Source organism: Erpetoichthys calabaricus, chromosome 2 (genome assembly GCF_900747795.2).
Source record: "Erpetoichthys calabaricus chromosome 2, fErpCal1.3, whole genome shotgun sequence".
NCBI classification, from domain to species: domain Eukaryota; kingdom Metazoa; phylum Chordata; class Cladistia; order Polypteriformes; family Polypteridae; genus Erpetoichthys; species Erpetoichthys calabaricus.
In genome coordinates, this window is record NC_041395.2 from 136,035,656 (window position 1) to 136,059,766 (window position 24,111).

Consider the following 24,111-nt stretch of genomic DNA (forward strand, 5'->3'; position numbering starts at 1 on the left):
TTTTTTTGTTATTTTAGCAGTTGGTATTTTGCCTTTATATGTTCTATCCATATGTATTTGAAAAAAATGAAATCACTAAATATTTTACTCTTGAGTTGGTATTATTTTGAGCATGTAGGGATTTCACAAATGGTAATATTTATTATAGAATACATAATGGAACAAAAAATCCACCTTAATAAAAGGACACATGTCTGTGAGTGTCTGTATATTTGTGTCCATCCGGTTGATAGGGTAAGGAAAAACATTTAAAACATTGGCAAAACATGTAGAAGAAAAATTTTAAAAATCAAAAATGATAATAAAAATACTGTAAGGGTCTTAATATAAGAAAATTGGTCTTATCGGCCTATTCTGTAGTTAGTGCTGGTGCTAGATTATTTTATGCTTAGGCCAAGCTTATTAGTATGCCAACAGACTGTTCAGTAGCTAACCCATGCGACTGGGTTTTTCCCCTTCATTATGATTTGCACCCCAGGCGAATGCCTAATTCATCTTAATGGTGGCACTAGCTCTGTCTGCAGTCCAGTGTTATATGGTGGCAATGGCAGCAGGGTGGAGAGTTTCTTGCTCCTGCATGAGCCACGTAAGCGAGGATTACAGCTGTAATGCTAATGACTGATACCTTTACATGATGAGCAATAGATGAGTGAAAATAACGTGAAATTAACATGCAATTCAGGAAACCAAAGCCCTGGCATGACTAGGCTAGAGTCACTAAACCAGGCCAATGCAGTGGCGACCACTGTTGTATTTTCTCAGGAAATCACCTTGACGATAACAATGGTCAGTTTGATGAGTGACACAGAGAGGAAGCAACAAAAAAAGTGGGGGTCTGTCTCTAACTGAAAAGGAAAATACCACTTGTAAGGGAAAGGGAGCAGGTGCATACTATTATACCAGACCAGATGGACAACCTATGTATCAAATAAAAGACATGATGTCTATGTTGATTACTTAGATTTCAACTCATCTTAGACGGGTAGCTCAGCTAGTTTAAAATAAAGTGACAGGATATGCTATTTTGTGCCAGATTCTCAAAATCATTACCAGCAGATAAACATAGAATATTATAAACAAAAAAAAAAATTAAGATTAAATAGTTAAGTCAAGTCAATTTTATTTATTAAATGTGCTCTACATTTAAAAAATAATAGAAATTGACCCAACTGCTGTACAGCTTCCATTAATACACCAAATAAATACAGTATTTCAAATTATTTTACTTAGTTATCTGTAATGAATTATTATATTGATAGTCAAATCACTAAATGGGAGAAACATTGAAATGTATTGCAAAGGACTGGTTCCCTGTCCATGGTTTGTTCTTGATTTGCACCCTGTGCTAGCTGGGATAGACTTCAGCCCTGTGACCCTGGTCTAGATTAAGCTGTTTAGAAAATTACTGTTTATGACCTTTAGATGCATGTTATGCTTTGGCTTGTTGTAGCCATTTCAAAAATAATACACCATAGGTAACAATGCTTATCTCATTGAACCACTAAAGAAAAAATGCTAATTCATCTTTGGAGATATGACAAACTGGTAGTTGCAGGTGTAATGACAAGATAAGCAGATAAAGAAAGGGTGGCAGGAAGTGAAAAGGATGCATATGTACTGTAACATAAAGTGTGCAATGTTAAATGACAGGGATCCACCTCAACCAAAAAAAAGAAAGTGTTACAATGTAGTCATTTCGAAAAATATGCCAGGTGAGAGTTGAGCAAAGGGTGGGTGTAACATTATTAAACTAATGACAATGAAGGCCACAGGATAAATTACTAATATGCAAGATCAACCACATGGACAGTATCTTAGAGGGGGTTATTTTTAAGGCACATCAGGAGAAGGGACAGGAATTGGCCACAGTTACTAACTGGTTTTGTTTCCCTCCACAGATTTCAAGAAAAACTACCTAGGGAGGAAGAGCTCTGATGTTATGACCAGGGCAGCCTTGGACCAATGACAATTGTTTAGGGACAGCTGTCCTAGGAGTGACTACTGCAAACGTTTTTATCTTACCAACACATCAGTTAAATAGGATATCTATCTATCTATCTATCTATCTATCTATCTATCTATCTATCTATCTATCTATCTATCTATCTATCTATCTATCTATCTATCTATCTATCTATCTATCTATCTATCACATAAAAGGTGTTCATTTATTAACAGTTTTTGATTACTGTATCTATGTTGTGTTATTAGTAACATACAATGGACAGCACTTATTTAGTGCAATGTTGTGGTTGTATTTTCTTGTATGTATACTAAATATGAAATATTTACCTGTGTTCTGAGGTTGCATTTGCACTGTTTTTGCAACATCAAAATGAATTAATCCTAACTTTATTGCATGGTAGTAAATGTTTCAGCAAAATTAAAAAAATGCTAGACTTTGCACTTTTCATCTAACTTGGAAATTGATTACCAGTATTTTGTGATATTTGCATATAACCTGGAAGCATGTACAGAATTGCAAATATTGAATTAGCAGTCTTCCTTAAACTAATTTGTTTAAAACAACAAGTCTGAACCCATTTTGTCACTGATAAGAAATGCTCACAAAATGTTAAGGAGTAGAAAAGCCCTAAAGGAAATAAGCAGTGATGCAACCAAAGCAGTGTTTTTTAAAAAGGTTCAGATAACAGCCTTATATAGAACAGAAGTGGAATAATGCCAATGATCCAGACAAATAACGATAGCACAGAGGCGAGTAATAAGAAAAACGAGAGCACAGGCAGGCTAAAAGAAGCACGCAAGGGATTCACACTAAGCTGGAGAGTCTAGCAATGGGGTAAGTCTAAGATTTTTAATGAATTTTACAGTAGATCTTGGTCTTTGTTGGTGCATTACAAATTACCCCTGTACTTAAATATAGATATTAGAATGCAACACAGAATGGGTCTTAAATGTGAAACATAAATTACTACTTTTACTTTTGTATGCCATACCTGATTAATTAAATTCTGTTTTAGTCACGGCAGTTTATTTTGACTTCTTTGAATATATACTGATATGTGAATTTCCCCTTGGGATTAATAAAGTATCTATCTATCTATCTGATATAGCTAAGCTTATGGTAATAAAATGCAGATGTCTGAAACATCATTTTTTTATCTAAAAGTAAATAACACAAGATGCTTACTAGTCTAAATATTAGGTATTTCTTAAATGTTAAATTTCACCTGGAAATGATAAAAGAGAGACTCTTTGATAAATATTCTGCACTTCTAGTTTACCTAATAAATTAATTAATTTATTTAAGTAATAAGCATCAGACTCATTTATCAGAAAAAAACAACAAATATCTACATAAGCATTCTTAAGGTAAAATAGATGTGTAAAAGTGTATAAGTATTTTAAAGCTAATTTTGTGCTTTAAAAGGGTCTCAGATTTTATTGTAATCTGTTTGCTAATGTCCCTGCTGGCCACCTCAGCGTTGCTCTTTATGTACACCTTTTACATACATTGAAAAAGAGGTGGTAACTTCAAACACGTACTGTGCCTACTTCTTGAATAATTAGACCAATCCAGCATAATCAAAATAATAGAAAAACACCCAAAAAGTTTTCTTTTAACTATTCATTCTGAAACAGACTACCAAACCAGTAAAAATAAAAATGAAACTCTTTATGCAGCTACATTCACAGCAAACTTAACATGCAAATGGAGTAAACTCAATGCACTTGCCTTTCGCCTTGTATCTTTTTTTAGTGTGCAGCATTACCAGCATTACTGTACTCACTTCATGATGGCACACAAGCACAGTGGCCTCCCATCTTTAGAATTTCAACTCTTGGCCCTTTCCTGTTTCTGTGGATGTGTGGGATCTTCTCCAGGTGCTCCAGTTTTCCTCCCTCATCCCAAAGATGTGCATGTTAGACACATTAGTCACTCAGTATGAGTTGGAGTGGACTTGGTGTGAACTGGCACCCCACCCAGGGTTGGTTCCTACTTTGCACTCCGACTCTTACCACCCTGAATTTAGATTAGGCGGGTTCAGTAATAGATGGACTCCTATAGTAGGTGTAGGTAACTAAAGATTAACTTAAACAATACACACTTTATCTCTAGGTGAATGTTTATCTAAAGCCTGGCAATGCAAATCAAACAGTCCAAATATTTAAAATAAAGACAAAGAAACAATTCTACAAGGAACAGTGCTTAAGAACTGCTGCAAAACAATAAAGCGACATTCTTTTTTTTTTGTTAATGTTACAGTAAGTGATCTTACTCGAATGTGTTTTATAGGGTATAAAAATAGGTTTAACATGCTTTTCTGAAATGTTGTGTGCTTTACAAATGCAGTGCTGTTGTAACTTTTGTCATTTCTTCTACACCTGCTGTGGATTCCCGGTGTGTGCATGTTGTCTGTGGACTGTAGGTTTATTTCACTTTGTTTGCACATTATGAAATAAACTAAATTTTTGCTTTAACTTAAGTAAAAAGGCATGAACATATGTGCCAACAGCAACTTGTGTTTTACATTGCTTCTCTTCTTTTTGGGATTCGCTTGCAGAAATTAATCCAATGTGCTGATTGCACAAACAACTTAAATGAAACAGTGTGACTTGTGGTAGACTGGTTTGACACAATGCTTAGCACTGCAAACTTCCACGTCTGTTACTTGAGTTTGACTTCTAATCTGGATTCTGCCTGTGTGCAGAATTAATATTCTCCCTATGTCTCTATGACTTTTTCATAAATTTATATGTTTGGCTAATTGGTAATGCTAAACTGGCCAGATAGCGATGGTTGAGGATGCGTAAATAACCCCTAAAATTTAAAATGGAGGAACTGGAAACAGATTTTTTGCTTGCTTTTTGACCATGATGTATTCTGCTGTATCCATGTTGGCTGTGTTGTCCATTGTTAAAATGCAACAAACATAGCCAGTGTCTTGGTATGATGGGTAGGCATAGAAGGGGGTGTTTCACTTGATGACTCTGTCAAAAATGGCTGCAGACTGCACTGATGCAGTTGACCTTATTGATGATTTCTAATCTCTATCAGTAGTGAAAAGTCAAGCAAAATGACACCTTTTATTGGCTAACTAAAAAGATTACAATATGCAAGCTTTCGAGGCAACTCAGGCCCTTGATTACATCTTGCCTGAAGAAGGGGCCTGAGTTGCCTCGAAAGCTTGCATATTGTAATCTTTTTAGTTAGCCAATAAAAGGTGTCATTTTTCTTGACTTCTCACTACATTCAAAATGACTAACACGTTACAACACCCTAGTACTATAATCTCTGCCAGCAAATGGTGTAGACCCGTCAGTTTGCTGTCTGTGCACACACCTTACTAGTCTGTTCTTTTCTAAGACTAGCTTACAGCTAGGTAGGTATTAAATAATATATATAATTTCTTTCTTTCTTTCTTTCTTTCTTTCTTTCTTTCTTTCTTTCTTTCTTTCTTTCTTTCTTTCTTTCTTTCTTTCTTTCTTTCTTTCTTTCTTTCTTTCTTTCTTTCAAATATAACAATACCAGCAGGGGAACCTGACACTGCCCAGAGTAGAATAAAGTGCAGGTGCAGCCACTAAATAAAATTCTCTTGAGAGAAATATTTTGGCTGTAAGCCATAATTTCGCTAACTAGACCCACCGTGGGCAGTAACATTGCATAGCTGTGTCAAGTCCCAAACATGCCTTCTAGGAGCACTTCCCAAATAGAGCAGAAGCAGAATCTTTAAATAAAGCTCCCTAAGGGAAAAAAACTTTGGAACAAAACATAGTCATATGGTGGGCCTCTGTACAAATGGGGAATCTGTGCAAAATTTGACAGTGATAGGTATAATTGTGTGGATCTGCATACATGACAAATATACAAACACACACTTGGCTTAAGGAGTGAGGACATTGGGTTAAAAGCAGTGTTGGAGTAACAGACAAGATCAAAGCAGGTCTGCATCAGGGATCTTCTTTATGTCCTTATCTCTTTGATCTGGTTATGGATGTGTTAACTCATGGAATAAAAAGACTAATCCCAATGGTGCATGTTTTTTGCTGATAACACTGTGTTGTGTAGCACCAGAAAAGAGGAAATGGAGATAGAATGGAGAAAGGCTTTGGAAGACATAGAGGGGTTGAAGACAAACAGGAAGAAGACAGAATACTTGAGGTTTAATGATGATCCAGATTCAGAAGTTAGCCTGCAGGGACAGCTATTGAAAAAAGTGGATAAATTTGAATATTTAGGATCAGTGGTAGCCCGAGATGGAAAATTAGTGCAGGGATAACCCATAGAGTGCAGTGTGGATGTAACAATTGGAAGAAGTATCAAAAGTATTGTGTGACTGAAGAATTAAGTCAAAGTTTAAAGGTAAGGTTTTTAAGACATGGATAGAAAAGGGAGCACAGGAGGAGAAGTTAGGCAGAAATGAGAATGTTGAGATGGTTGTAAGGTGTTACAAAAGTACAGGATAAGAAATTAGGCAATAAGAGGTAAATAAAAATTGTGAAAGATAGCTAAGAAAGTACAGAAAAGTAGATTGAAATGTTATGGACATGTTGGGAATGGAAGCACAGGAGAAGAGAAAGTAAGGGAGACCAAAGTAGAGGTGTATGGATAAAGAGATGGAAGCTCTGAAGGAAAAGGGCTTGGCTGGCAAGGGGGTGCAGGTTCGAACTGTTTGGAGGTTGATCAAGCACAACGACCCCACATAGAGGTGAAGAGGAAGAAAATATTAGAAAAATAGCATTTACAGATTTCAAGTTATTGAAAGGCTGGTGTCTGATGGATCCATTGTCTTGGGTTTGAATTCTGCACCAGAGCTGTTGACTATGTGCACATTCATCCTCCATCTGTCCAGGTATTCTGCTTTTTCTCCCACATCCCATAGACGTGCAGGTGAGGTTATAAGATGTTTTAGACTTGATGCTGAAGACATGTGGACCCTGTGACAGACAGCTGAGTTGTTTCCTGCCTTGTGTCTGAAGCTGACAGAAGAGGCTGTGGCCCTCACAACTAAACTGTATTAAGTGAGTTTGAGAATGTCAAGGCATGTTATGAATTTAGCTAAAGAATGAAAGAAAATATGCAGACTGCAGGCACATATGGAATGTTATATTTGAAGAAAAAAGAATTTCCATCATTCCTCTGCCTTTGATTCACACACCACTGTATGTGCACAGACTAATGAAAGCAGAAGTTGCTCAAAAAAAACTGCTTTTTTATGCAAGTTCTGTCTGAGAAAAAGTGATCTTTCAGCAATCTTATTCCACATTGTGATATGAGTGCAGTTCTTACACAGATTCAGCAAACTAGTAAGTTTATCATTTTGTTACAATTTCATCTTGTTCTTCCTCTAGTACACAGCGTGGCTCAAGACAGGACTTTTAAAAAGCATTATAATAACCTGGTATTTCAGATTCAGTAACGCTTTTATGTTTGTCAAGAACTGAACAAAGATTTTGTAAACCTTACATTTATTATTTCTCCTTGTGTGGTTTTGTATAAGGAACCCGTGTATTTGCTCACTTTAGATCATATTTATTACATTTGGTAAGTAAGAGTTTTGATTCCATATTTTCAATAAATTTGGTTAGCTTTATGGTCTATTCTAGTTTTTGTTTTTCAGTCTTAACACTTATGAATTCACTGCATGTACTTCACTGTATGTGTGTGTTAATCAAGATGGGGTTTGCCCTTGGATCAAACCATGATGTCAGCTCAGGAAAAAAAATAAGTATATGATGTCTACTGTACAGTTGTATTAGTTATACTGTTACTTAAAGACTTAACTTAAAGACTAATCATGTTTTATATTTACATGCATTTACATTTACTGCATGTGGCTGAACATCCAAATGAATGGTTTAATTGTGTAATATTAAGAATCTCTTGTGTCCTAAGGTGCAGTGGAAAGCAAAGTATACTATTAGAAGACTTTGGTTCAGTTCAGCGGTTATGGAGATTATCGATGGTTTTAAATTACACATTGCTAAACCTTATTTGTTAGGTTGCACATCCTTTGACTGTGAACTTATGTCTGCTTTCAAAATTACAGGAGTGTCAACAGTATGTCAGTACACACTTTAATGCCGCAACCAATGTCCATTGTGTGGAATTTAATATGGTAATGATCACACAAATAAAACAATTATACATACAAAGTAAGGACAACTATAAGTATCATCAACACAAAAAAGTAACAAAGGCAACAAAAAATGAGTATAATGCTTTTAATCAAGTCCCTCTCAAGCAACATAAGAGTGAAATATTTGAGTAGCTTCTCAATAATGTTAAGTTTCTTACAATATGTATTACCTTATGGAGAAGCAAGCAGCAAAAATATAGAAAAATGAAGATGCTTTAAAAATTGGAATCTGCACATGCTACTAAAAGTTGAAAAAAAAATGTCTGATCTTTCAAAATGAAAGTATGAAAATGTCAAAATAAACAAAGAATTCATCTGTTTGGTAAAAAAATAAATAAATAAATAACAGAAATGAAAAAACTGGGATTATCAGACTGAAAAAAATAAACAGGAAAAGAAAGTAGACCTGTCATGTAGTAATACTGATATACCAGAAAGCAATAGACAAGAGTCTTACTCATTTATGTGATTTTGACACTCAAGCATCGAAGTTTTAATTATTTCACTGAATGGAAAGAGCAGGTCCAGGAGATGGATGGACAGGTCACTTGAATATCTTTATTTCAAACACTACTCTGATGCACATATTTAATATCTAGCAGAGCGTTGCTACAATTTACTGATTTACTCCTTGTCCTTCAATTACAGGCAAGCAAAAAATGAGTTTTCATAGTAAGAACAAATTCTGGATAGAAGACCAGCCCAGTGCAGGAAAAAAACTCCCACATACATTTACATTCATTTCAATCTGGCAAATTTTGTGACCCATCAATTGACCTAACATGCATGCTTTTAAGATGTCTGTTAGAGAAGTTAGAGAAAACCAACACCAGACGTGTGATGGAAATTTCACACTCTCTTTGAGCAAGCTAAGAACACGGCAATAGAGTTGTAAGGCAATAGACCTCGTAATCGTCAGATCTACCATTTAAGCACAAAAACCAAGCAGGCACTAAAACCTCCAAATTCAAATTGACCCCATTATAGCTATGTATGGCATCTAAAAGAGAACAATTTCAAAACAGCTACATTCATATGCAGTTTGCAACCTGGACACTGCACATGAACGTCTCATAAAACCTAAAAATACATTATTCAATGAGGAAACATTAACACACTTTTCCATTTGTATTCAGACAAGCTAACTGACTATTTGTATGTTGTTATCACGCAGGCCGCTCTCGGAATTTGTGAAGGAAACTTCAGCTTGGCTGCTTGTGCTGTCTTAAACACATCAGACGGCATTCAGTGAAGCTGGGATCTTTTTTATGGCTAAACAGCTGTAAATGTGCATTCTCCCCAGAAGTCCTGAAGGTGCAGGATTTTTTTTTTTTGTTCTTTATTTCGCCTTATAAAATTTCTTGTATTAGGAATTTGTTAGTTTTCGCATACCCCTTGGGGTCAGAGACACCATTGTACAGTGCCCCTGGAGCAATTACAGGTTAAGGGTCTTGCACAAGGGCCCAGCAGAGTTGGATCTCATCTTGGCAGTGACGGTGAACCAGCAACCTTCTGGATACCAGCACATTTCCTTAGCCACAGAGTCACCACTTCACTCCATATTGTGGGATGTATTAAATAATGGTGCAGAGAGAGTAAAGACTGGCAGACTAGATTGGTAGCCCCTATTTTCTGAGTGATCACTCGCCACCAGGAGAGTCTGATGTATGCCATGGTGTGGGAAATAGTGCCAATAGTGAAAAATTAGATAAAGACAAGCAGTGGCAGTTAAAAAAATAAATTGTACATCTTTGCAGAAGGTTTATGACAACGTAATCCAGAAAATCTTGAGAATGGGGTTTCAGGGCCACTGAGACATCATATTTGGCCTGTGTGATTACAGAAACAGTTTTGTTTGCATTTTCGATGTTAAATCTAAATTTAGTTAAGCTGGGAATAAGAGAAGGGTTTGCTTTGCTTCTATTGTTGCTCATGAACTTGGTAGTCAAAAGGTACATCTGATGCTTGGATAATATCCAGTCTGGGAACCTAAGACCTCCACCATTACAAGATGGTTTGGTTCTTTTTGCCTCATCTTTCAGTAATCTCTAGCGTCTAGCAGAGCGGTCGACAGCCAAGTAAAAGACTCCACATTTTCAAATGTACAGCATCATTTTATTTGTTTTTTTTTTCTTTCTGAAAAAGGGATTGCTCTCTGCAATTCAGGGTGCAGCAGCTTCCACAAGAAGAGGAATTTAAATACCTCTAGGTCTGCAAAAAAGGGAGGGCAGAAGAGAAAGCAGAGTAAAGTAGAAGTCTGACTGAAAAGAATGGTGGAGTGGTGCTAATCTTAGACTAGACAGTGATAGCGACATAGGAATTAAACCTAAGATGTTTGGATTTCCTGTTCCTTTTCTTTATGCATACTCATGTGTTTAAATACTGGCGAAAAGGGTAAAGCTTGCAGATGCAAATGTTTGAAAGTGAAAGGTTTTTCTGTGGGGTTGCAGAAGTTACTCTCCACAGTAAACTAAAAATTATCAGCAGAAGAGGATGACCCTGAATGAGCACAATTGATGCTTTGCATTAAAATGAGCAATATGAAGTGGTTTGGGCAGCTAGATTGCACCTCTTACAGGACATTTACAGAGCTTGAGCCAAGGGGAGCAGACTAAGAAAAAGGCAGAGAAAATGTTATAGAGAATATGTACTGTATCAGTCTAGTGCCACCATTATCCCTACCAGAAAAATGAGAAAATGAGATGATGAAATGGGAACTTACCGCAACTAAAGAGACAAAAAGTGGTTAATAGTGCAGTTGCACAACTATTAACTCTCTTCCTTAGCCTCTTTATGGCCTCATATACAGTATATTGTATTAAACATCAAGGGAATACTAGATCAGAGAATCGCCATAAGGAAATGCAATGGACAGACTGATTCTTTCATACTTGTTATTTTTAAGAATCATTTCTGATTCTGATCTGTTAATCCAGTGCTTTTTGGTTGGGAAATACCTTAGGGCTTTCTGATATTTCTTGTTGAAATAGATGCTTATTCACCTTTGTTTTGGCTTAGTGCATCATTAATCCCTATAAACTAAATTACATCAATCCTAACAACATGCTGACTTTGCATGAACATCTTTAGCAAGGGAGAGAGTGTGACATCAATTAGATGAGTTTAGTGACATTTTCAAAATTATTAACTGTAAGCATTCCAGATACTCATACTAGGCATCCTCTTCATCCTACATTAAGTTAATTTATTTTCCTAGTTCCCAAGTTCATTTTAGGTGTTGGTTTCTAGAACCTTTAAGTTTGTGGTCTGAAAGGTTCCTAGACAATTATGAATATAGAATGAAACATCTGAGGAATTTCATGAGCCCAGAGAGATGTGCAAAATTGAACCTAAATGCCTATTCTTATCTCTGGTTTGGTGTGTTGGGGGCCTTTAGGATTCTGGAGGACACAGGGTCCATTTAATTTGTGGAGGCAGGTGTTAGGGAGCATGTGAGGTTAGGCAACTTAATCCAAATCCTGAACCTTGTATCCAAGACAGCTAACAGAATTCTTGGGCTTGGCTGCCTTGAGGTCACTAGCTCCCATGAGATTAGATTTCAGGTCCAGTATGCAGTCCACTGGCATAGTTGGTTTCAGTGGATCCCATTTAAATACATGATAGTCTGTCTGGATGAGTCTGTTACTATGGTTTGCTGGACCCGGTGATGCCATTCTCCTTTGAAGATCACTTCTGGGAGGGGTAGTTCTGACATTTTATTGACATCTTCTTTCCTCATCATTGTTATTTGTGTGACTACTTTTCTTTCTTTTTTTTTTTTTTGCTTGCATTTTTTAGACACACCATTTTGCCTTCGTAACATCCTCAGGTGCTCTCTGAACTAGATAAGGTCTTTGTCTTGAGTTCGGTCATGAGTACATTTACATGCTAGGCTCAGTATTCCTTCTTGGTGCATGAAGAATAAGAGGCAGTGCATCTCAGATTGCAAATTTCATAAAGAAAAAAAAATACACAAGAAAAACATAGTTTAAATTAAAAGAAAAAATTATTTCTTGTGGGTTTGGAAAGCATATGCAGCAGATGGTCTGCCTGAATACGCAGCAGTTGTACTATTTATGTTCAGCAAACTGACCCACATAGGCAGTGGACTTCTGGATTGTGTGAATAAGTTGTGACTGTATAGTCTGTCTGTTAGGTTTGTTTTAAAGAATAGACTTGGTGCGTCAAAACGCTGCTGCTATCTGGGATGAGACAAAGGGATTGTCATTAAACAGGCAGAGATTTGATACACGTGAGTCTGTTAAATCTCCATTCAAAAAATCAAAGCCAATCAGGGGTGGGGGTTGATTTGTTGTCAATCCTATTTTTTGTAAAAATTGATCTATTTGTATGGAATGATTACAATAAAATCAATAAAATAAAAAAAATAAATAAAAAAATTAAAGCCAGAATTGTTGTTACCAATGTTTCATTTACCAAAACCAAGAAGTTGTTCATAGGTCGTTGTTAATAATTTTATCAAATGCATCACCAAACTCTTTTTGTTGTTTTGAGTTGTTTTAGTGGTACACTATTTAATTTTTGCTATACTAATCTGAAATTCAAACAGTTCTTTGCAAGTGCGTCTGCCTTTTATAACAGCAGTGCATTCATATAATGCACTGTATCACACATGGCTCCCTTCCCAAAAACAACAACTACATCTTTACTGTCAGTAGCATACCGGCACCAATGCAAAAAAATTATAAAAACTTAAAACAGTAAAAATAACAACAGTGATAAATGCAAAAATGTATCTTCTTCTTCTTTAGTCTGCTCCCAATAGGGGCTGCCACAGTGGGTCATCTTTTTCCATATCTTCGTGTCTTCTGCATCTTGCTCTGTTACACCCTTCACCTGCATGTCCTCTCTCACCACATCCATAAACCTTCTCTTAGACCTTCCTCTTTTCCTCTTCCCTAGCAGCTCTGTCCTTAACATCCTTCTACAATATACCCAGCATCTCTCCTCTGCACATATCCAAACCAATGCAGTTTCGCCTCTCTGACTTTGTCTCCCAACCGTCCAACTTGAGCTGACCCTCTAATGTCTTCATTTCTAATCCTATCCATCCTCGTCACACCCAGTACAAATCTTAGCATCTTTAACTCTGCTACCTCCAGCTCTGTCTCCTGCTTTCTGGTCAGTGCCACCTTCTCCAACCCATATAACATAGCTGGTCTCACTACCATCCTGTAGACCTTCCCTTTCACTCTCGCTGATACCCGTCTGTCACAAATTACTCCTGACGTTCTTCCTCACCCTTTCCACCCTGCCTGCACTCTCTTTTTTACTTCTCTTCCACACATGAAAACAGAATGATAATTTCACAATAGCAACAAAAAATACCAATAGTAATCCCAAAATTAAAAACAACAATTTAAGGCATTTTCTAATGAGAGCCTAATGCTGGCAGCAATTCTATGACCCTAGTGAATAAAATCTTCTACTTAATTAAAAAAATCATTTCACTCAGCTCAATTGTATCTTACTTTAATGTTTCCTTCTTTTTTAATCAGTTTCTTCAACATTATGTATATGCTAGCCTTGGGTGGTGAGTTTCAAATGCAGATTTTAGGTGACAGCCTCATGTTGTTCCATATTTTTATTTTTGTTTTGTAGTTTGATTTCCTTGAGACACAGACACATGACTTTATCATTTTAATTAGTGAGATTCTAAACATTGTAAGATCAGTATCTGAACTGAAAGAAAAGAATATGATACTAGAACTGTAAATTTTATGAAAGACAAATGTAATATATACTTTTTCACTTTTTTAAGTATATTTTTATTTAATGTCACTGTATGTATTATATAGTTACTACAAAAGCCAGATTCTTTTATTTAAATAAATAAAGGCTAGCCATGGACAGCTGGTATTTAATAAAAGGTCAGGTTTATTTGAGTTTAGTTTGTAGGTGATTCAAAATGGTTGTTTAATAATAATAATAATCATTCTTTACATTTATATTGTGCTTTTCTCACTACTCCAAATGCTCTCCATGCAGTGAGGACCCAGGAAGCTCTCTTTATATTTCATTTTCTTGCTCAGTACCAGCCACATGATTCTCGGTATAGCATTCGTGACGTTAATGCGTGATGCTTATATAAAATGGTGGAGAAGTAACATAATTGTTCAAGTACTGGATCCCTTACAACTCTGTTTAGTACAGGATAAGCCAAAAGGTAGGGTAGACTCTAGTCTGGACTCAAACTTGTTTCTATTGTCTTGGACCTGCCTTCAACTTTGGAGTATTAGTACTTAAATTTGTCCCAATTTCTTGACAAATATAGTTTTTGTTTTGTGTAAAAACATTTTGTCTGTTTTTATAACTTGAAACTGAATGGAGGTGTACCCATGTAAGACCATACATGGAACATAAGAGACTTGGAAAACAAAAGAAGCCCCTCATGAGGGACTATGTGGACTTTGTTTCCTTTTTCAGACTGAATAGCTAAACTGAAATTATTAGAATTATTTCATTTGTTTAGGGCTTAACAGTTGGACATTGTTTCAGCATTCCTGTTTGCTTTGGTGGTGTTTTTTCCTTTTTGCCAGAATGTTACTTTATTTGAAAGGTGTATTAGTATATTCATTGTAAATTAGCTGTTCCTATTATGTTATAGAGGAGGATAAAGAGGGTAAGCACACACAGGATGAGTAGATTGTGTCCTAAAAAATAAATCAGACAACAGTCTAGTTGGTTAGAGAGGGGGTCCTTCTTTTGCATCTGAAAATGGCATCATTCTGCTGTGGGTCTGTCTCTGGACAGATTCTGCAACTAAAAAATGTGCCGCCAGGAAAGAGAATGAAGATCATCTTAAAACTGCTGCAGCTACAACAGTCTTGGTGGTATACTTTCTGTAGTATTCTGCCTGTGTTTCTCCTTATGGCATTACATCTAGATTGTAGACGCACCTAATTAATAGTCTGTAAATACTGTAGTCTTTGGTGAAACAATATTATATGAGAATATAATGGCTGAAGCCCTATCTACCTAGTGGGCACACTATGGCTGACAATTCTATCCAGGTGAAAGTTCCTTATAGTATTACAGTTTGGAATATGCTCCCACATAGCAAAGAACCTAATGTTTACTATGATACTACATTCTTGATTGAGACAAGCTACCTTCTTTCAAGTACTTTTTTTTTTTTTTCCCTCTGCGCACTAGACACATTCGTGTCAGAATTGCATTAACACAGGTCTGACATTGCTGTAATTTCTTTGTAAACTGTCCCTTTCACTTGTTACTGGTTAGCGTCATGTTTGAAAATGTTGTTATTAATTCTGTTTAACTTTTGGAATTATTGCTATTCTCCTTTTCTTGTAATAACATTTTCTCACTATCAGTACTTTTCGTGGGTAGGAAAACTGACCATGTGCATGTGTGCTAAACCACATCTGGTCATTATGAGCACAAGTGAGTGACACAAGTTTGTTCTGGACAGAGTATTTGTGTGAATGTTAGACAAATAGGGCAATAATTGGGAACTGCTTGTGACTTTAATTTTTGGTTAGCCTTCTGGTCTAATTTATTAAAGTATTAGGAATTCATCCGTACTGACCCATGCTTATTGAACTATTATTTTTTTATCTGTCCCTGCATTACTACAATAACTGTGGCTTCACAGCCACTGTGGCTTTATTTAGTGGAAAACACCTTCTTTTCTAAAGTTTTTCATACTATAAATACATACAAACAAACAAATAAACAATATTAGTGTGATTCAAAAATTTTCATATGAAGTATATGGCCCATTGCTATGGTCATAAAAATGTTGCTGCTCCTAATGATGATTCATAACTTCCATCACCTAGAGAGACCCGGGTTAGTAGATATTTGCAAAGACTGCAGTTTGTGCATGTTACAATGAAAAAAGATTGGAATTTTAATATTAATTTGTCATTTTCAATTTTGTAGATTAAAAAAAAGTCAAGCTGTTTGTCCATAATCTGTTTTTCTGTTCATAATCTGATCCTACACTGTTGTTTTACTTTAACTGTTTTTTGATTATTACAAATGTGCAACATGTCATGTAAGAAAACAAGTATTTAAAGTCCCACACAACACTAAAAATACTCAAACATTTTACCTGTTAAGAAAATTTATATTTGCTAGTTTCTGTAATTTACAGTATGGTCATATTTTTGGTTTGATTTAGGACTACATGTTCACCACCAAATTCTTTTGTTCTGTTGTGTGCGCTTCCTCACATTCAGTGATTGGAGAAACGTTTTTAGACACTTAAATCTTTTATCTAAAGTGAATATGCAGGGATACAGTATAGTTGTGTCTGAATGACTCCATCAGAGAATTATCATGTTTGGGCTGGAACCACATTTGTTCTAATTAGGGATTGACGAGAACTCTTTTTTCTGTCTTGGTCTTGACTCTTGACTATACATAAGGATAGTCTGTCAGTTCTGCTATCCAAATTCAAAGAGTTAGGTGCCAGGCTAAGGAGCAGAATTGACAAAGTAGTCTTCTCTGAAGTTCTGTCTGTGCCACATGCCAGTCCAGGTAAAACTAAGGAGATTAAAAGGCTTAATGCGTTGGTGCAGGGTAGAAATGTATAGGTTTATGGGGCATTGGAACTCCTTTTGGAACAGATGGGACCTGTTCTGCCGCAACGGGTTACATCTGAACCAGAGGGGCATCAATGTATTGGGGAGGTATATGAGTAGGCTAGTCAAGGATTTTTTAAACTAGGGAATGGGGGGCAGGGAGTTTAGGACAGGCTAGGTTTAGAACTATACATGGAGGAACAAACAACGATTTATTAATAAAAACACAATACAGTAATGTAAATTATATCCCAACATTTAAATATAGAAGACATATATAATTTAGAAAAATAGAAACACCTTAAAAATAGCTTGCCTTAATGCTAGATGTATCAAAAATAAGTAAGTGAGTTGGAGCTGTATGTAGCAGAGCATAATTATGATATTATAGAAATAACAGAAACCTGACTAAATAACAAAAATGGGGATGAGTGTAACATAGAGTGATACACATTTTATGGGAAGGACAGACAGAACAGAAAAGAAGGTGGAGTTGTTGTTTATGTCAAACAGAATTTAAATGCAAGTCCTCTTCAGTTGGACAATGAGCCCAATCTTAGTGAGGACATGTGGCTTCACCTGAAAAGCATTAGGGAAGGCGGCCTTATTTTAGGATTGTGTTATAGATCACCCAATTCAGACAGTAGTTTCAACACACATCATTTAACTAATATTAAAAAGGCAAGTTTACAAGCGGATATTATAGTCATGGGGAACTTTAATTATTCAAATATTGACTGGGATAAATTTGCAAATGGAGGAGCACAACAACAGCAGCTTTTAGAAGTAATTAGTGACTATTTTTTAATGTAGTATGTTCAAGCACCAATGCGAGGAGAAGCTTGTCTGGATTAAGAATTTTGTAATAATCAAGATATGATTGAGGTTGTAGAGGTGATTGAACCAGTAGGGTCAAGTGACCATAATATAATACATTTCTCAGTGTTTTGTAAAAGTGCAGATGCAAAGACTAAAATTGTTAGATTTAACTTTGGTAGAGCAAATTTTGAGCAAATGCAGAATAGTCTAAGGAGGATAGACCGGGATAAGCTTTTAAGTATGGAGGCAGTCGAGGAGCTGTGAAACAGGTTTAAAAATGTTTTATATGTAATGCAGGACAGATACATATCTAAATTTAAAATGATTTAAAAAACTCCTCAGTGGGTTAATAAAGAATTAAAAGAGAAGCTGCAAAGGAAAAAACTGCTTTATAAGGCATATAAGACTAATGACTGCAAAGTGAATCGTAGAGTGTATGAGAACATGAGGGCAACCATTAAGAAGGATATTAGGGAGGCTAGAAGACTGTTGGAGAGGAATGTAGCAGACAGCCCTAGGTGATTCTTTCAGTATTTTAGTAGTAAAAGAACAGTCAAAGAGGAGGTGAAGTGTATCAGAAATAGTAAATGAGAATTAAAAGATACAGATAATAAAATAGCAGACACTCTAAACTTGCCTTTATCTGAGGTCTTTACAAGCGAGGAAGTGGATAACCTCCCAGCGGTAAACGGGACTACTAAGGAGGTACTGAAGGATTTGGAAATTGTAGAGGGAGATGTACTGCTCAGATTAATTAGGCTGACAATTAATCAAACAAATCACCAGGACCAGATGATATTTTACCCTTGACTTCTTAAGCAGCTTAGCGAGTATACATATAAACCCTTGACGCATATTTTTAGGAAATCACTGTTCACTGGGGAGATTCTGAAGGACTGGGAAATGACAAATATTATCCGTTATATAAAAAAGGGGACCAGGCAGTTTCAATCAACTATAGGCCAGTAAGCGTAACATGCATCACAGGAACATAAATGGAAGGAATTATTAAGGATAAGATTGAGCAACATCTGACAAGGACAGGAGCGTTTCTGAACAGTCATCATGGGTTCAGAAGAGGGAGGTCAGTTTTTACTAACATCCTGGAATTCTACGAGGAAGCAACAAAAGGATATGATCAAAGTGGAGCATATGATATTATTTATCTTGACTTTCAGAAAGCATTTGATAAGGTGCCACATGAGAAGTTTGGCATTAAACTAAAAGAAGTGGGAGTTCAGGGTGATGTTTTTAGATGTGTGCAGAATTGGCTCAGACACAGAAAACAGAGGGTGATGGTGCGAGGAACCTTTCATAATTGGCTAATGTTAAGAGTGGAGTTCCACAGGGGTCTGTGCTAGGGCCACTGCTATTTTGAATATATATAAATGATTTAGATAAGAATATAAGTAATAAGTTGGTTAAATTTGCAGATGAAACCAAGATAGGTGGATTGGCAGACAATTTGGCATTTTACAGAGGGACATGGACACCATACAAGCTTGAGCAGATTTGTGGCAGATGAAATTTAATGTCAGTAAATGTAAAGTATTGCACATAGGAAGTAAAAATGTTACATCTGAATACACAATGGGTGGTCTGAAAATCGAGAATACATCTTATGAAAAGGATTTTTGGAGTCGAAGTGAACTCTACCCTATCAACTTCCCAACAGTGTTCAGAAGCCTTTAAGAAGGCAAACAGTTAGGTTATATAGCACGATGTGTGGAGTACAAGTCCAAGGATGTTATGCTCAAGCTTTATAATGCACTGGTGAGGCCTCATCTGTAGTACTGTGTGCAGTTTTGGTCTCCAGGCTACAAAAAGGACATAAAAATGAGCTCATCAAGAACGTGGGGGCACAGGTGGAAACTTTTTAAGGGTAAATTTCGCACAAACATTAGGAAGTTTTTCTTTACTCAAAGAACCATAGACACTTAGTAGCGTGGTAGACAGTAAGACTTTAGAAACTTTCAAAACTTGACTTCATATTTTTTTAGAAGAATTAAGTGGATAGGACTGGCGATGTTTGTTGGGCTGAATGGCCTGATCTTGTCTAGATTGTTCTAATCATTTGTATTTGTTGTCGCCCCTCCTTAAGTTCATGACACATTAGACTACTTTTCCAGCAATGTCCAGCCATAGCCATCATTACATACTTTTAGCAAGTTGGAGGCAGCTGGCACAGCTGACTGTGCTCCTGTAATGACCAGTCATTTAGTCTAACATGCCAAGCCACTCAACTCCAACTCTATGGCTCGCCTGGACAAAATCTACAAGCTTCAATTTTTGTCTTTAGTGTTGTAGGGTCGGACTGTGATTTGGGTGATTTAAAAACAGAGGAAAGCCCATCTGTCTGACGTCTTGTGTTTTACGTATCACAACAGAATGAAGTAATGAAAAAAGAAGGCCAAGAGCCGAGACTGTGGCTGAATTTACCCTACATTTTAACTCTTCATACAGCACCAGCTCCATCAGGTAACAGGTTACTGACTGTCAGATACAGGGGCATTGCAATGCTGGAAGGTCAGCACGCAATAGGTAAATGTGACATGGCCAGCAATTTTCAGTCGTGTAAACTTTGACATATATTACGGTGATGAGATCAGAAACTGCAGTCAGCAAGTCTTGACATACACAATGACAAGAAGTTGCGAAATTTGACATTAGCTTTAGATGCAGTCTTGATTCAGTCATTACTAATTCTGGTCTTGGACTTGACAAATGCAGTCTTAACTACAGCACTGACTAAAGGTGCTTTCAAAAATGTTAGGACCTTTTTCTTTGTCTTTTAACTTCTTCTGTCCTCTTTTATTTTGGAGTTTGATAACTATTTTATAATTCTATCTCCATATGTTTGACTATGTCCCTGATTATGAGCTTCTCAGTCATATCTCCTTGGCTCATTTTTATGATTCTGCCTGCATGCATCCATGACTCTTACGCTGCATACTGTATGAGTGTGAAATGTAATGATGTACATATATCTTTTTTAATTACAATGTGTTGGATTATAGAAAAGAAGCAGAATACTACTTTTAAGTAGTACTTAATAAATCAAATAAAACAGTTTAGAATGCATAGCTGGTTATACATTTTGCTGCACTACTTTGGTGCCCTCTTTTTGTTTTTATTTATGATTCCACAAAAAACATACTTTGGCACTTTGTTCATTTCTGAGCAAATGTATGGCTTCATTCCAAAGGGAAAATGGAGAACAGGCAACATGGAATACTAGTAACTTTAAAAAGACATTGTGAAAACTATAGGCACTGTGCCATTTGATTTTCTCACCCCCAAAAGGTCCTCATTTGCTTTTTTTACAGTGTGAATCCATTATGTGAAGTCTCTCTATGAAGCACCAGAAATAAAAAATTGAATTTAGCTATTATTATTATTATTATTTAATTTAAATACTGGAGTGGTGAATCACTTATTTTTATATAGTACATTACATAGAGTTCATGTTTATACAGTGCTTTACTAGGCAAATTAATTTAACATTATATAACTCAAGATCATTTACTACAGAATGCAATAAAATGGCAATAAAAAATAAAAGTGGATGAGATTATAATGTTTCAAAAATGAAAAAGGTTGTAAATATTTTCTGATATTTTACAAGTTTTTTTTTTTTAATTGTAGACATGGTTTCCAACTCTTCAGACCAGAAGGCAGACAAGACGGGTCCTGTCACAACTGCCCTCTGCATACTCTTTTCTATTATTTTCATCACAAGCTTGATACTGAACAGCATGGCTGCATGGATTTTCTTTAACATAAACAAAAACACAACTTTTATTTTCTACTTGAAAAACACCGTCATTGCAGACTTAATAATGACAATGACATTTCCTCTTAAAATAGCCAGTGCATTCAGCCCGGAATGGTTGGTTATAAAGCAGATTGAGTGTCGTTATTCTGCTGTTATTTTCTACATTAACATGTATGTCAGTATCCTGTTCCTGGGATTAATCAGTATTGACAGATACATGAAAATTGTGAAACCTTTCAAAACTTCAAGGATGAACAGTTTTCACTTCACAAGGATTGTCTCTGCAGGAGTCTGGATGTCCATGGGACTGCTTTCATTTCCAAATATGATTTTCACAAACCAATCCCCCAAAGAAAACTTTACAGAATGTTCACAGCTTAAGAGTGACTTCGGCAAGCAATGGCATGGTGCTGTATCCTACATCAATATTTTAATATTCTTGCTTGTTTTCTTTGTCTTGGTTGGATGCTACTTATCTATATGTAGATATATCAGGAATACTGAAAAACAATTTGTGAGTAATCGTGACATGGAAAGAAAGTCTAACCAGAACATTTGCACTGTTCTTTTAGTGTTTTTCATCTGTTTTGTACCATACCATATGTGCAGAATCCCATTTACTTTAAAACAGATTCAAAATGATTTTGATGACAATAAGAATGCTATTTTGAATGATGCAAAAAAGATTACTCTGTTTATATCAGCATGCAATGTTTGCTTGGATCCTATAATATATTTACTAATGTGTAAATCATTTAAAACCTTACTGGTTCAGAAGCTGAACTTACAGCACTGCTCCCCTTTTAATAGAGGGACAACGAGTCCTAGTAGACCTCAAGTTCGACGATTTCGAGAATATTCACCCACTGGACAGTAGAAGTTCCATGTCTTACTAACTGAAAGCTTCTGGTTAACATTCTATGTGCCAACTATAAATGAAGGTGGAAAATATCCAAGTGCAGGAAACATTAAAGGCAACTGAAATCCCACTGGAGCAGAACAGTGGAACAGCATCACAATACTTGCAAGCTGAAATGCCTTTGTTATGTCAAGTTTGTATGTTATCCACATGTTTTGGGAGGTATCTACCAGGGTCTCCAGTTTCATCATTTGGTTTTCCTGTCATCTCATTGCTTGATCATGACTGTACTCATGAATGTCCCTCACAGTGGGGAGCTGTCTCTGGTTCAAGTTCAAATTGAAAAAGAAGGATGGCAAAATGGACGGATGGAGACAAAATCTCTCTAAGGCTTCCCTCTAAGAAAGACAGGAGTGGGAGAGAATTTATTTTGAAATGCACTGTTGCATTCATGCTAATGGGACATTTTATGAATGGAATGCAGTGAAATTCCCGAAGACATCAAATCTGCAGGACTGCTATAAAAGATAATAGCCTATAAAGGTGTTCTGAAAAGATCTTATAGAAGGTTTCTCATTAATTTGAATTAAGGATGTAACTTATAGATTTTATTTTTATATTTTGACAAAATACAGGAAATGTTTATTCCAAAATTAAATTATTTTTTCACCAACTGACACACGTCTCATGTCTGTCACATGCAAATGTTTTCTCATTGCGAATTCTTCAGAAAATTAGATTTTGTAAAAGATTCATTTTGATGTGCCTTAAATAATGAAAGAAACTGCCATATCACATTTAATGTGAGGTTTAATAGACACAAAGCAATCAACCTCATTTTACTACCAAAAAAAAAAAAATGAAAGATTAAGGCACAGGTCATCTTATTAGGGTAGCCATGGAAAAGCTTTTTTTCATTACTATTTTACCTGAATCTCTGCCAGAAACATTTAATTACTTGTTTTAATTTCAGTCTTGAACTATAGAGAAATGCTTTGCTTCTCTTAACATGTTAAACTTCATCTTTTATTTGCTTGATAAGATCTTCCTTCTACAACTGAACCTCAGAATCCAAAATAGCTCATCATTGTCAACTCACTTACAGAAGAAGTAGAAGACCTCTCGTCTGGAAAATCTGAATAGCTGATGGTTTTCATTTAAACCAGTAAGTATTTCACTGAACTGTGGTAAAATGATTTACAATGCAACCAAGCAGGATCACTTATACAAAACAAATATAACACATTCAATTTTCCAGAAATGTGTCTACTCTAATGAGTCTACTCTCTTTCTCACCACAAAAATATTTCCAATATTTCCTTAGAATATCCCATGCATCCCATACATCAGCTTGAATTTATATGTCATTGTGATTACTTTTCCATGGTCTGAAATTATAGTATATATCAGTTATGATTGCAATGTTAAATGAAGTATTTTAATTTTATTTCATTTTTTGTAATTCCTCACAATGCTGTTTGATAATCATTCTTATCACATGCATCACCTTTTTATTTAAATAGATTTTCTTGGGTGCTGTCATTTTAATAGTAACAACACTCTGATGCAGACATGATGTGTGATATCTTCTTACTGATTCTATTTAGTAAGGCAGTGTGCGTCTCCAGGTGTACGGGTTTTTATATAAAAAAAGAAGAATCAACAAACGTATCAGAGAGTATAGTTCAGCAACATTCCTTCAACTTTATTTTGCAGATTGTTTTAGCTTAATTCATCATTGTTTCAGTCTTCTGGCTACTGAACCCCACTGTCATTTTTGACTCTTTCAACTTTTCTTCTGAAACTCTTTGTAGCTTAGATTAAAATAATTTCTAAAATGTAATAAATAGTCAGCAATCCATCACTGGTTACAGCAGTCTTGATTTATTCTTATAAACCCTTTATTTGTGTATTTTAGATGTGACTAATTTAACTTAACTTATCCAGGCGTCACATTGTACATACTTCTGTTCATAGATCCTGCTA

At 35.9% G+C, this 24,111-nt stretch overlaps 1 protein-coding gene across 1 annotated transcript; it reads left to right on the forward strand.

The window, feature by feature from the left end:
* The first annotated feature begins 2,539 nt into the window (after positions 1 to 2,539).
* On the forward strand, positions 2,540 to 22,802 carry LOC114646364 (G-protein coupled receptor 87-like). The gene is made up of 2 exons (XM_051923989.1): positions 2,540 to 2,800; positions 21,137 to 22,802. Exon 2 carries the CDS (start codon positions 21,139 to 21,141, stop codon positions 22,141 to 22,143), a length of 1,005 nt encoding a protein of 334 aa, XP_051779949.1. The 5' UTR covers positions 2,540 to 2,800; positions 21,137 to 21,138; the 3' UTR covers positions 22,144 to 22,802.
* Positions 22,803 to 24,111: the final 1,309 nt, after the last annotated feature.

Coding starts and splice junctions, on each gene's coding strand:
- LOC114646364 (XM_051923989.1), top strand. CDS start 21,139: ATGGTTTCCAACTCTTCAGACCAGAAGGCAGACAAGACGGGTCCTGTC.